This window comes from Eumetopias jubatus, unplaced genomic scaffold, assembly GCF_037043125.1.
Source record: "Eumetopias jubatus isolate StellerSeaLion01/CBP00866 unplaced genomic scaffold, mEumJub1_p1.0 scaffold_3, whole genome shotgun sequence".
Classification (NCBI taxonomy): domain Eukaryota; kingdom Metazoa; phylum Chordata; class Mammalia; order Carnivora; family Otariidae; genus Eumetopias; species Eumetopias jubatus.
Window position 1 is genome coordinate 56,650,731 of NW_028274809.1, and position 15,545 is coordinate 56,666,275.

The 15,545-nt window shown below is 34.5% G+C and overlaps 1 protein-coding gene across 1 annotated transcript in view; it reads right to left on the bottom strand.

Annotated features, from left to right (window-relative positions):
* Nucleotides 1-9,335: 9,335 nt before the first annotated feature.
* The window catches only part of MTX2 (metaxin 2), a 62,832-nt gene continuing 56,622 nt past the window's right edge, over nt 9,336-15,545 (bottom strand). The window contains exon 11 of the mRNA XM_028124404.2: nt 9,336-9,796. Within this exon, the coding sequence (XP_027980205.1) occupies nt 9,613-9,796 (184 nt within the window). The 3' untranslated portion in view covers nt 9,336-9,612. The remainder of the gene's footprint in view (nt 9,797-15,545) is intronic.

The following is a 15,545-nucleotide window of genomic DNA, read 5'->3' on the forward strand; positions in this document are numbered from 1 at the left end:
TGCAGGTGAAAATTACATCTTTCTCAACATGTCTGATTTCCCACTGTCTTCCTCTACAAATTGCAATGAAAAGTAAAGTGAATGTGCTTAGGCATTACACAAAGTGTTCTTTGCCTGTATTACTTTGACATATGGTTTTTTAAGGTCTCCCCTAAGTTAACAAAGTAGGCAAAACTTACAAGGGAAACACTAAAATACACAGAAATATTTTACTCAACAACACACAATGCACTTAGTTTCCAGTGATGGGCTCTATGACACTGAGATCCACCATAACCATATTGGTTCTCAAGACTGTGTCCATCTGATAGGTTAAAATACAGAAAATAAGTCAGCCTCAAGGGCTTAGGGGTCACCTGCCATGGAAAACAATAAGGCCTTCTTATTCTCACAAATGATGGGACACTAAAACTGACCCCTGAATTATACATAAGGATTTGGAAGGGTTTCCTTTTTCATAAACAAGGCACAAAAAACTCAAATCATAAAGAAAAAGACTGACCAACACTTCAACTATATAAAACTCAAGACCTTCTGTACATTAGAACATACCACAAAGACTGAAAAGACAAACCACAAACTAGGAGTAAATATTCGCAGCACTTATAACCCAGTTGGCATTAATATCTATAATACAACTAGGACTCCCATAAATTACTAAGAACAGACAAAGCCAAATCATATCTCAAAAAAAAAAAAAGAAGAGAAAAAAAGCATTGGCCAATAAACATATAAATTTATACTAAGCCCACTGGTAATCTCAAAAATACAAATTATAGAGGTGCCTGGGTGGCTCAGTTGGTTAAGCGTCTGCCTTTGGCTCAGGTCATGATCCCAGGCTCCTGGGTTCGAGCCCTGCATCAGGCTCCCTGCTAGGAGGGGAGCCTGCTTCTCCCTCTCCCTCTGCCTGCAGCTCCCCGTTTGTGCTCTCTCTCTCTCTAATAAAATCTTAAAAAAAAGAAAACACAAATTATAACCACATTTTTAAAAAAGTGTCTAATAGTTCCAAATGTTGCAAAAGAGAGAAGTATAAACTGCAAACTCGCACAAATATTTGTGAAAACAATTTGGAATTACCTAGTAAAGTTAAATATACATATACCTGACAACCCAGAAATTGGACTCCTAAGTATATGCTCTGGAAAAATTGTTGCACATTCATAACAGGACATATGTACAGGATTGTTCATAAGCAACATTTTTTTATAACAGCAAAACTCTGGACACAACCAAAGTGTCAACTGACAAGAGAACGGAGAAATTAAGTGTTACATTTGCATATAAAATACTGCATAATTAACCACTGCTAAATGGATGAAATAGAAAATGTAATATTGTGTGAAAGAAGCAAAACACAGAACAATGCATATATTATGATTCCATTTATAGAAAGATCAAAAGAAAAACACTAAATCATGGGAATGATTAACACAAAATTCAGGAGAGTCGCAACCTCCAGTGGTAGGGTAAAGAGCTGGGATCAGGTGAAAATAGTGTCATATAGAGGTCTTCAAGGTACTAGTAAATGTTCTATTTTAAAATCTAGGTGTGGGTATGATCTATATACCAACAGTAATAAGAAAAAAACCCATTTGTATATTATATCTTAAAAAGCAAACTTCTATGAACTTATGTACAACATATATTAAGTAAATAGAGTGAATAAAAAAGAATGGGATTATAGACTGCCCTCAGTTGGTAGCATCTGAGGCAAGGGAGTGGTTCATAGGTACATGGGAGTTTTTATTGTTTTGTCTCCTTTTTACATGTTTGAAATTTTACATAATAAAACCTCTTTAAGAATTTAGCACTTTTAATTCTAAGTGAGCATTTCTTATCTCAAGATTAAAAAGCAGCCTAGATTTCCAGATTTCCATTTTTAGAATGTAGAAAGCTGAAAAGAGCATTGCTCCCATCCTTAGAATAATGATGAACAATCTACAAATTCACCCCAGTTCTTGACCAGCAGAGAGCTGAGGTTGCAGGGCCAACCAGCCCAGCCTAAGAAGAGAAGATACACAAGCATTTTTAAAAATACTGGTCAACAGTAAGAACTTAGCTAAAAGTTCTAATTAATTGCTAAAAGCTGAGTGTGGCCTCAGAAAAGACTATTAAAACCCTTGGGGCCAAAGACAAAAAGAGGAATTCACATTCACTCGCAGACTCTTGTCCAAGGACCTCACAGGAAGTTTACCAAAAAAAAAACTGGAGACACGGTGGGAATCAAAGAAAGTGTCCCTTGTCCCTTGGAGAGGAGAACAGCAGTAGTTGCAGTAAAGGCACAGAACCCCCACCTGGATCCTTCTCCCCTATTTCTCACATGGAACAAAAGGTGCCAAACAAAAGCAACTGTATAGCCATATGGAAAAATAAAACCAATTTAGACTCTTCATTCCACTAAAATTAACTCATTACAGATCACAGAACCTAATGACATAAGAGCTAAAACAATAAAACTTCTAAAAGAAAACAAAGAAGAAAATCTTTAGGACTTTGCATTAGGTAAAGATTTCTTAGATCTATGACAACAAAAGCATAATCTATAAAAAATATGATAAACTCTACTTCATCAAAATTAAAAATTTCTGCTTTTCTCAAAACACCACTGAGAAAATGAAAAGACAAGTCATAGACTGGGAGTAAAGCAATATATATTATTTGAACATAGGCTCTGAGTAAAGATAGATATTGTAAACCCTGGGTAACCAGTATAAAAAAATTTTAATGTATAAATAATAAGCCAACAGTGGAGATAAAATGGCCTCATTAAAAAAAAAAAAAAAACCCAATCCGAAAAAAGAATTAAAAGAAACATGGAACAAGTAGAACGAATAAAAAGTACCTGGCAAGATGATATATTTGAATCCACCAACATCAATAATTACTTTAAATGTTAACATGTTAAACACATCAATTAAAAGACAGAAACTGTCAGGGAATCCAAGATCCAATTCTAAGCTGTTTATAAGAAAAACATTTTAAACAAAAGGATATAAATAACCTAAAAGTAAAATGATAAAAATAAACAGACCTTGCAAATATTAATCTAAGGAAATATAGAGTAGCTATATCAAATAACTAAATTAACTGAAAAAACTAAATATCAGACAAAAACTTTAGAGCAAGAACATTACCAGAAATAAGGAAGGATTGTACACATCAATAAAGGGATCAATTTTCCGAGAAGAAATAATAACCTTACATATTTATATACACCTAACAAGAGATCTTCAAAATGCATGAAGAAAATCCGATAAAAATGAAAGGAGAAAAAAAACAATTTTACACTCCTCTCAGTAATGTAGAACAAGTCACAGAAAATTAATCAGGACATAAAAGACCTGAACAACAGTATCAACCAAATTAGACTAACTTAACATTATAGAATACTGTTATCCCATAACAGCAAAATACACACTCTTTTCAATTGCACATTTATCACAAATTGCTGTAACTTGGTAACATTCACCAAGATAAACTATATTCTGGACCATAACACAAACTTTAACAAACTAAAAAGAAATGAAATATAAAGTATGTTCTAGAAATAGAACAGAATTAAACTAGAAATCAATAATAGAATGATATCTGGAAAATCCTCAAATATTTTCAAATAAAAGAATATACTTATAAATAATCCATGGGTCAAAGAGGAAATCACAAGGGAATTAGAAAGTATTTCAAACTGAATGAAAATAAAAGTACATCTCAGATTTCCCTTCAAGCAATACTTAGAGGAAAATGTATAGTATTAAAAGCTTATATTAGAAAAGAGACTTTTTTACAAATCAGTCTAGACTTCCACATCAAACTATAAAATGCAGAACAAGTAGGGGCACCTGGCTGGTTCAGTCAGTAGAGCATGTGGCTCTTGATCTTGGGGTCATGAGTTTGAGCCCCTTCTTAGATGTAGGGATTACTCAAATAAGCTTTAAAAAAATGTAGAGCAAGTAGAAGGAAATAATAAGAACAAGGAAGAAACTGAGAACAACAAAAGTACACACAAAAATCAATGAAACCATTAAAGCCATCTATGAAAAACCCACAGCAAATGTCATTCGCAATGGGGAAAAACTGAGAGCTTTTCCCCTAAGGTCAGGAACACGGCAGGGATGTCCACTATCACCACTGCTATTCAACATAGTACTAGAAGTCCTAGCCACAGCAATCAGACAACAAAAAGCCATTCGAATTGGCAAAGAATAAGTCAAACTCTCACTATTTGCAGATGATATGATACTTTATGTGGAAAACCCAAAAGACTACCCCAAAACTGCTAGAACTCATACAGGAACTCAGTAAAGTGGCAGGATATAAAATCAATGCACAGAAATCAGTTGTATTTCTATACACCAACAACAAGACAGAAGAAAGAGAAATTAAGGAGTCGATCCCATTTACAACTGCACCCAAAACCGTAAGATACCTAGGAATAAATCTAACCAAAGAGGCAAAGAATCTGTACTCAGAAAACAATAGAATACTCATGAAAGAAATTGAGGAAGACAAAAGAAATGGAAAAAAGTTCCATGCTCATGGATTGGAAGAACAAATATGGTGAAGATGTCAGTTGCTACCTAGAGCAATCTACACATTTAATGCAATCCCTATCAAAATACCATCCACTTTTTTCAAAGAAATGGAACAAATAATCCTAAAATTTCTATGGAACCAGAAGAGACCCCGAATAGCCAGAGGAATGTTGAAAAGCAAAACTGGCGGCATCACAATTCCGGACTTCCAGCTCTATCACAAAGCTGTCATCATCAAGACAGTATGGGACCGGCACAAAAACAGACACATAGATCAGTGGAACAGAACAGAGAGCCCAGAAACGGACTCTCACACCTCTATGGTCAACTAATCTTCGATAAAGCAGGAAAGATTGTCCAATGGAAAAAAGTCTCTTCAACAAATGGTGTTGGGAAAATTGGACAGCCACATGCAGAAGAATGAAACTGGACCATTTCCTTACAAAGGAAACAGTCAACAAAACGAAAGGACAACCAACAGAATGGGAGAAGATATTTGCAAATGATATATCAGATAAAGGGCTAGTATCCAAAATCTATAAAGAACTTATCAAGCTCAACAACCAAAGAACAAATAATCCAATCGAGAAATGGGCAGAAGACATGAACAGACATTTCTCCAAAGAAGACATCCAAATGGCCAACAGACACATGAAAAAGTGCTCAACATCGCTCAGCATCAGGGAAATCCAAATCAAAACCTCAATGAGATACCACCTCACACCCGTCAGAATGGCTAAAATTAACAAGTCAGGAAACGACAGATGTTGGCGAGGATGCAGAGAAAGGGGAAGCCTCCTACACTGTTGGTGGGAATGCAAGCTGGTGCAGCCACTCTGGAAAACAGTATGGAGGTTCCTCAAAAAGTTGAAAACAGAGCTACCCTATGACCCAGCAATTGCACTACTGGGTATTTACCCCAAAGATACAAACGCAGTGATCCAAAGGGGTACATTCACCCCAATGTTTATAGCAGCAATGAGTGGTGGGGGGTGGGAGGGATGGGGTGGCTGGGTGATGGACAATGGGGAGGGTATGTGCTATGGTGAGCGCTGTGAATTGTGTAAGACTGATGAATCAGAGATCTGTACCTCTGAAATAAGATAGTAGGAAGGGAAAAAATGAAGCGGCGGGAGAGAATCGGAAGGGGAGACAAACCATGAGAGACTATGGATTCTTAGAAACTCTGAGGGTTTTAGAGGGGACGGGGGGTGGGGGGATGGGTTAGCCCTGTGATGGGTATTAAGGAAGGCAGGTATTGAATGGAGCACTGGGTGTTATACGCAAACAATGAATCATGGAACACTACATCAAAAACTAATGATGTAATGTATGGTGACTGACATAACATAATAAAATAAAATTAAAAATAAAATCAATGAAACCAAAGCTGGATTTCTGGAAAAACAATCAATAAAATTGATAAATCTCTAACCAGACTAAGAAAAAGAGAAGACAAAAATTACAAATATGAAGAAGAAAGAAGGGTCATCACTACAGATGGTGCAGACATTAAAAGGATAATGGAATGGAATACCAAGAACAACTCTATGGCCATAAATTCAACAACATGGATAAAACAGCTAAGTTCCTTGGAAAGCACACACCAAAGCTCACTCAAGAGGAAACATTATAACCAAATAGTCCTAAGTCTACTAAATAAGTTAAAATTTTAAGTTTAAAATCTTCCAACAAAGAAATCTCTAGGCCTAGACACCTGCATTGGTAAATTCTACCAAAGAGAAAAAACACCAACGTCAACTCTCCTAAGAGGAAGGAATACTTCCTGACTCATTTAACGAGGCCAGCATTAACTTGATACTAAAACCAAGGCATTACAAGATAACCAAAGACCAACATTTCTCATGAATATAAACACAAAAATCCTTAATAAAATCTAGGAAATCACATCCTATGGGATTTATCCCAGGAAACTAAAGCTGATTCAACATTTGAAAATCAATTTATGTAACTTTTCATTCCCACATACTAAAGAAAAAAAATTTCATCTCAATGGGTACAGAAAAGCCTTTGATTACCATTCATTCATGATTTAAACACACATATACAAACTCTACAAACCAGAAACAGAACTTTCTCAACCTAATAAAGGGCATCTAAAAAAGCCTATAATCACACTTAATAGTGGACTGAATACTTTCCCCCTAAGATCATGAATAAGGCAAAGATGTCCATTCTCACTACTCCTGTTCAGCACTGTACTAGAAGTCCTAGTCAGTGCTGTAGACAAAACCAAAAAACAAAATAAAACAATACAAGCAAAAGGCATATGGATTAGAAAGAATTAAATAAAACCATTCCTATTCACAGAACACAGGATTGTCAAAATAGGAAATCCCAAAGAATCTACTACAGTTTTATCACAAATTCAATTACTGTAATTTGACAAAAACATAAGAAAAACAAACAAAACCTAAAGCTAGAAATCCAACCCCAATTCTTAGGAACTTAAAAACAGATTAGGAAAATATTTATATCAGTCTAGATATAATCAATGTTAATATTAAATATTTAAATAAATATTAAATTAACAATTTAATAAAAAATAATTTAATATTTTAAATATTTCCTTTTAAGACTCAATAAAATATATAAATTAGCTCATAAGAAACCACTGGTTATACTACTTTAAAACAATAAGTTAAAGTAAGTTCAAAAAAGTTATTTTTACTTTAGAATATAATATCTTAAAATACCTCAATGTACAGCTACATTTTACCCATCCTCATTAAATAACAATCATACACAACAGTAAGAAAAATACTACTCACTATCTGTTCATCAAAAAGGCATCAAGAGGGCTCAGTCTGTTAAGCGGCTGCCTTCATGGGCTCAGGTCATGATCCCAGGACCCTGGGATGGGATCCCCATGTCAGGCTCCCTGCTCAGTGGGGAGTCTGCTTCTCCCTCTCCCTCTGCCCCTGCTCTGCTAAGTAAGTAAGTAAAATCTTAAAAAAAAAAAAAAAGTATCAAGATGTATTAAGTGAATCTCTCAGATTGACATTTATACTACTACTTTTCCTGGATTTGGGCTCCTAACGAATTAATACAGTGTCTACTGTCCAATAGTAAAGTCAATTAAAAAGTAACAAGTTGGACTTCTAAAGGGTTTCTAGAAGATATATTAAAACCAGTAACGCACATCATTCAGAAGTCATCAAATGACACTGTAGACTATATCTATCTTGATTCAAACTTTCTCACGACTCATGATTTAAATTTTAATTTAAATAAAGGATCATCCTAGTTATTCTCAAATTCAGTACACACATTATTTTGGCAGTAAAACAACATTTAACTTTTTAGACAGGAAACTAGCCTTTCAGTGATCATTTTTAGCTACTAAGAATTGGCTTTGTGGACCCAAATTTAAAAGATAAAAGGAGGTAACTGAATCACCAAAATGGGATAATCAAGGTTTCTACTTTCTAATGCATTGTTTTGATGGTGATTCACTCAATACTAGAGAAAAACAAGGCCTCCCAGAGTGATCCATAGATACAGTTAAGTCTTAAGGAAGAGCAAATAACTCAACTTGGAATAAATAACCATTGTCTCCCAATGCTCCTCATTTTAAAGTAAGAATACAGCCAGTAGTAAAGATAAAAATACCACAACTTATTTTGATGGAATATCTTAATATCCAAAAAACTCAAAGAAAAAAGTCTAGATTTCATATACTGAAGTACAAATGATTTTGGTTCAATTAAATGAATGTTATGATAAAAAGAAAAAAGCATCAAGTACAAATACACAAAAATATATACAAAAAAAAAAAAACCATCATAAAAACTCTGCAAAAACACAGGTGACTTGGAATTTTTTATTTTAATAATACACATTACAAAACTAATTAGTTTAGGAAAGCTATAAATAGCACTATGGTCCAAAGAGAGTACCCAAAGTTTATATAGGATTTAGACTAAGGAGAACCTAATATATCCTTTATATTGTATAATTCTACACTCTTAACAAAAAAAAAAAAAATAAAGTGTAGTGTTCACTAAAAGCCAAACAGATGCCAGGCTGCCTGTTTGAATTCCAACTCTACTATTTGCTAACTCTATGACCTTGGACAAGGCATTATGCTTTCTGTCTACCATTCCCTCCTCTGTAAACTGGGAATAATATCCTTCATAGTGTTTTAGTAAGGATTAAATGAGGTAAAAATGCCTGGTGCCCCTATAAATATTATTATATATATAATGATTATAATATATAATATATAATAAATACGCTATTTAATATGTATAATACTTATAAGTTATAGTATTATAAATATTATTATTCTCGGTATTTTCAAAAAAATGACATGATTTTCACATCTCTTTCCAGCATCCTTGGTTTTGTACAAAATATTTAAAAATTTTAAAGGGATAAAACCTATAATCCTTAGTGCTCATATACAAATTTCACCTCTGTAAAAACTATACTCCCTTCCCCACAAGAGTAATAAAATATTATTAAAATATTCTTGACTCAAAAAAAATAAGGTCCCTGAAACTATAAAAATATAGCTGCTGTGATGAAATGTTCACAAATTCAATTAGGTTTAGATATGAAGAATGCTCTTAAATGGTAATCTGTTCCAGGATTTAATTGCCTTGCAATTATTTACATTTTCTAAGTGCATACTTGTTAACATTTTTCCCATGCCCAGGTTCACCATATATCTATTGAAGTCACCTGAAAAGTATGGAACACAGATTACTTATCTTAGAAAAGACAGTTTATTCCAGAGTAGCTTTCAGAAAGATCAAAAGGACATAAATACACCAGCCATACAGTTCTTTGAGCTTTATTTTTATATGCATACATGTTCCACGAAAACAAAAATTTCAAGATATCAAGTACAACATATCAAATGAAATCATTCAGAATTATTTTAATTAACAGTATAAAGTACATGTATAGGATGCATTATATAATTTATTCTGAGGTTTCAAAAAGCAGTGTTTTTGGTTTTAAAATTCTGATACCATTACTTACTGTAACTTTCAAGTAACACATTTCAAGTTAAATTTTTTTTTTAAATAATGACTAAATTAAGACATTATCTCTAAGATGATTTGACAGATGAGCTGACTTTACCACGATCTTCAAAATAGTGCTGTTCAATTCTTCTACAGAAAGCAAGGAGGTTGCTATAGTTTTTCACCTTCTCAGAAAGTTCATCATTGGTCAATTGTGTGGTAAGAATGGTATACAAATGGCCAAATACCAATGCATCTAGTTCAGTAGGCCTAAAACAAAAGTAGAAATGAAATTAACATGAATAGCATTTAACTTGTATGGCAGAATATACACTACTTTTTAAAACATTTTATTCATCTATTTAAAAGAAAAAGTCACACAAGAAATAAATCCTACCTCGACATGCTAGAATTTATTTTGTTTTTACTTGCAGTTTCTGTTGTAAGATATGAAAAAAAAAACCTTTTAAATTATAATTTGCTAGTTGTGTGACTTGCTTTTTAAAGTAGTAATGAGTTAAAATAATATTGGTGTAACAGATCATATTCATTTTACTCATTAATTTATCCACTAAATAAATACAGCAGGTCTCCAATGTGCCAGGAACTGTGCTAGATGATAGAGACGTAAGACATGGACACAAAACGTAAATTACAACGCAATTTAGTTAAGTGTTTTAATAGAAGCATAAACAAAATGGTATCAAAGCACAGAGGATTTCACTGTGGTGCTGAACATATGACACCTGATAACCCAATTATATATTAACAACATGATTTAATTTTACCTTTACACTTTTAAAAATAGTTTAGCTTTCTTTTTTTTTTTCCTAAAGATTTATTTATTTATTTAGAGATGAGGAGGGTGGGAGGGGCAAATGGAGAGGAGAGAATCTCAAGCAGACTCCCCAATGAGCTCAGAGCCCAAAGTGGAGCTCAATCTCAGGACCGGTGAGATCATGACCTGAGCTGAAATCAAGAGTCAGACCCTTAACTGACTGAGCCAGCCAGGCACCCCAATAATTTAACTTTCTGAAGGAGAAATAAAGATGTCTTCAACAAAGAATTTTCTAGGGTTTTTTCCCCTTTAATTATGTATTAGTAATAAAAAATTGAAATTTATCCACCTCACTACTAATGGTCTATAGATGAGGCTTCACCAAACTACATCATATTAAAATAATTGCCAATAATATTAAAATATTACTGAAAGGAGAAAATTATCACCATAATTATGAACTAATTACTGCTGCCAGTCCTATCATGATAAAGTTTTTGAGAAAATATGTGTTAGCCTACCTACATGTGAAAGTATGTTTCAGTAATCTGGTTTGGAAGAACAGATTTGGGGGTCCATCAAATCTAAGTTTGAATCCTAACTCTGCCACTTACTTACTAACTATGTGGTCTTGATCACTAATGATGAAGGACCTCATGCTGTTGCTGTTGCATGGTTTTAAATACATCTTTATGCCACTAATTCCCCAATATTTATCTCCAATCCCAGTCCCTCCCCTAAAGTCCAGAATCATAAATTCGAATGTCTACATAACATCTCTACTTGAATGCTTATGAAGCATCTCAAACTTGCTCATCCCATATTCCCAAAATAAAAGGCACCATTATCCACTCTGCTATTTGAGCTAAAAATCTCAGGGTTACTCCTGAGTCTTCTCTTTCTCTTACCCTCTCATATCCATTAGCAAGTCTTTTGAGACAGAACCGCCAAATATGTCCTGATTACTACCATTTCTCTCTCCCCATTATCATCTACTCTGAGCCACCATCATCTCTCACCTAGACCACTACAATAGCCTCCTAACATGCCTTCCTGCTTCTATTTATTGTCCACATAGTAGCCAGAGTGATTTTTTTTTAAATGTCACCAGACCATACCACTCCAAGCATAAACTATTCTAATGAATATCGATTCCACTTACACTAATATGCCAAACTCCTTACCTGAAGCACAGAAAGCCTAGATGACCTGGCCCCTGCTTTTCTCTTCAGTCTCATCTCCTACCACTGTCAACACACAACCAATATTGGCCTTGCCTCCTCCATTTGAACATAACAAACTCAAGCCAATCTTAGGGCCTTGACCCAATTATTCCTGCTTCCTGGAACACTTTTCCCTTGACTTCACATTGCTGGCTCCTTCCTGTTTTTCACAACAAGGCTTAAATGTCACATCTGAACACCCAAACTAAAGTGGACATGCATGGGGTGCCTGGGTGGCTCAGACGGTTAAGCGTCTGCCTTCGGCTCAGGCTGTGATCTCAGGGTCCTGGGATCAAGCCCCGCATTGGGCTCCCTGCTCAGTGGGGAGTCTGCTTCTCCCTCTCCCACTCCCGCTGCTTGTGTTCCCTCTCTCGCTGTCTCTCTCTCAATGTCAAATAAATAAAATCTTAAAAAAAAATAAAGTGGACGTGCAGTCACATATTACCATGTGATCCTATATGAATTCTCCATGTAGCACTTAATACTATCTAATATTTGTTATTGTCTGTCTCCCTCTACCAGGATCTTCTCTACTTCTTTCCTGCTGTGTCCCCAATACTTAGAACGATGTCTGAGAGAGTTCTTAATATGTTTTGAACGAATCAATAAAAAGGTGATGCATTTCTCATGCCACACTATAACTGTGTCCACTTAACTGTTTCTCCTCATTATACTCTAAACTGGTTAGAAGTGACGCTGCATAAATCTTTTATATCCCCACTTCTTAGAAAAGGATGAAAGGAACTGAATCAGTATTTGCTGAATGCAAATCGAGGGAAAGCATCCTCCCTAAGGTATGCAGGATATTTAATTTTTCAGTAGTAGTTATTCATTCTTTCAAAGCCTTCCCTTTTTTGACACATTCATCAAGAATTATTAATCAAAGTCAGATGTGCAGTCAATGGTCATGTTTAAGAGGGTAGCCAACAGGATAGTTTAAAAAAAAAAATCACAAGTTTCCTTGGACTAAATAGCACCATGAATAATGTCATTACAAATGAAGGATCAATAACAAATGGATATCTGAAAAGAACCAGGGATGTAGGTAGATAAATGTAGAGGCACTTTGTGAGAAGTAGTCACCACACAACTTTATTACAATATTACTGACTATATTCCTTATGCTCTACTTTTTATTTCTATGACTTATTTATAACTAGAAGTTTGTACTCTTAATCACCTTTATCTATTTTGCTTACCCCTCCTACTCACCTCCCTTCTAGTAACTGCCAGTTTGTTTTATTTTAGAGTCTGTTTTTTTGTTCATTTGTTTTGTTTTCTAGATTCCAAATATAAGTAAAATCATATAGTCCTTCTTTGTCTGACTTATTTCACTTAGCATAATACCCTCTAGGTCCATCCATGTTGTTGCAAATGGCAAGATCTCACTGATTATGATTAATATTCCACATTATATGCATATATATTACATATAGCATTTTATATTTCATACACACACACACACAATCTCCATTCATCTATTGATAGACACCTGTTCCATTGATCTATGTATCTACTGTTAGACACCTGGCTTGCTTCTATTCCTTGGCTATTATAAGTAATGCTGCAATAAACATGGGTACATATTTTTTTTCAAATTAGTTGTTTTTATTTTCTTAGGGTAAATACCTGGTGGTGAAATTACTGGATATTTCTATTTTTAATTTTTTGAGGACACTCCATACTGTTTTCCACAGTAGTTGTGCCAATTTACATTCCCACCACTAGCACACAATTTCTCCATCCTCACTAATACTTTTTATTTCTTATCTTCTTGATAATAGCCATTCTGACTGGTGAAGTGGTATCTTATTGTGGTTTTGATTTGCATTTCCCTGATGATTAGTGATGTGGAGCATCTCTTCATGTGTCTGTTGGCCATCTGTAGGTCTTCTTTGGAAAAATATCTATTCAGGTCCTCTGCCCATTTTACATCAGATTGGTTTTCTGATGTTGAGTTGTTGAAATTCTTCATATATTTTCTATATTAGCCCATTATCAGATATATCATTTGCAAATATCTTCTTCCATTTCAGTAGGTTGTCTTTTTTAGCCCCAAGTTTATTTTTGCTTGTTTCCCTTGCCTGAGGACACATACCCATAAGTATGTTGCCAAGGATGATGTCTAAAGCATTACTGCCTATGTTTCTTTTAGTTTTATGATTTCAGGTCTCACATTCAGGACTCTAATCCATTTTATTTTTGTGTATGGTGTGAGAGAGGGGTCTGATTTCATTCTTGTACATGTGGCTGTCCAGTTTACCCAACACCATTTATTGTAAAGACTATCCTTTTCTCCATTGTATATTTTTGCCTCCTTTGTCATAGATTAATTGACCATATATGTATGAGTTTATTTCTGGGCTTTCTATCCTGTTCCACTGATGTATGTATCTGATTTAGTGCCAGTACCATACTGTTTCGATTACTATAGATTAGTAGTATATCTTGAAATCTGGGATTATGATACATCCAGCTTTGTTCTTAAGATTGCTTTGGCTATTCAAGGTTTTTTGTGGTTCCATACATACCTTGGATATATTTGCTCTCCTTCTGTGAAAAGTGTTATTGGTGTTTTGATAGGGATTGCATTCAATCTGTAGATTACTCTGGGTAGTATGGACATTCTAACAATATTAATTCTTCAAATCCAGGAGCATGCTATATCTTTCCATTTGTGTCATATTAAATTTCTTTCATCAATGTCTTATAGTTTTCATAGTATAGGTCTTTCAGCTATCTGGTTAAATTTATTCCTTGATATTTTTATTCTTTTTGATGCAATTATAAATGAGATTTTCTTAATTTCTCTGTTACTGCATAGAAATGCAATAGATTTCTATACATTAATTTTGTATCATACAACTTTACTGAATTCATTTGAGTTCTAGTAGTTTTCTGATGGAGTCTTTAGGATTTTCTACATATATTATCATGTCATCTACACTCAGTGACAGTTTTACTTCTTCCTTAACAATTTGGATGCCTTTTAATTCTTTTTCTTATCTGACTGCTGTGGCTAGGACTTCCAGTACTATGTTGAATAAAAGTGGTGGGAATGGATATTCTTGCCTCGTTCCTGATCTTAAAGGAAAAACTTTCAGTTTTTCACCACTGAATATGTTAGCTGGATTTTTCATAAATGGCATGTATTATGTTGAGGTGTGTTCTCTTTATGCCCACTTTGTTGAGTTTTTATCCTAAAGAGATGTTGTATTTTGTTAAATGCCTTTTCTGAATCTACTGAGATGATCATATGGTTTTTATCCTTCCTCTTATTAATGTGATGTATCATACTGATTGATCTGAGAATAGTGAGCCACCCCTGCATCCATGGAATAAATCCCACTTAATCTTGGGGCGCTTGGGCGGTTCAGTTGGTGAAGCAGCCACTCTTAATTTCAGCTCAGGTCATGATCTCAGGGTCAAGAGATCATGCCCCGAGTCCCGCTCCACATTCAGCAGGGAGTCAGCTTCAGATTTTCTCTCTCCCTCCCCTTTTGCCCCTCCCCCTGCTCACATGTGCTCACTCTCTCTCTCTCTCTAAAACAAATCTTTTAAAAAAATAAAGTAAATCCTACTTAATCTTGGTGAATGATCCTTTCAACAAACTACTGAATTCAGTTTGCTAATATTTTGTTGAGGATTTTTGCATAGATGCTCATCACAGATACTAGCCTAGTTTTCTTTTTTTGTATCAGAATAATGTTGGCCTTACAGAATGAATTTGGAAGTTTTCCTTCCTCTTCTATATTTTGGAATAGCTTAAAAAGAATAGGTATTAACTCTTCTTTAAATGTCTGGTAGAATTCACCTGTGAAACCATCTGGTCTTGCACTTTTGTTTGTTGGGAGTGTTTTGATTACTGATTCAATTTCTCCACTGGTAATTTCTTTATTGAATAAACCTCAGTAAAATCCAATTCTTCCCTGAAATTTTTCATCTTAAGATTCCCATGTATGATTTTTGCAGCATTTCTTCAATACCCTTTCCCATCAGTATATGAGGGTATATTTTC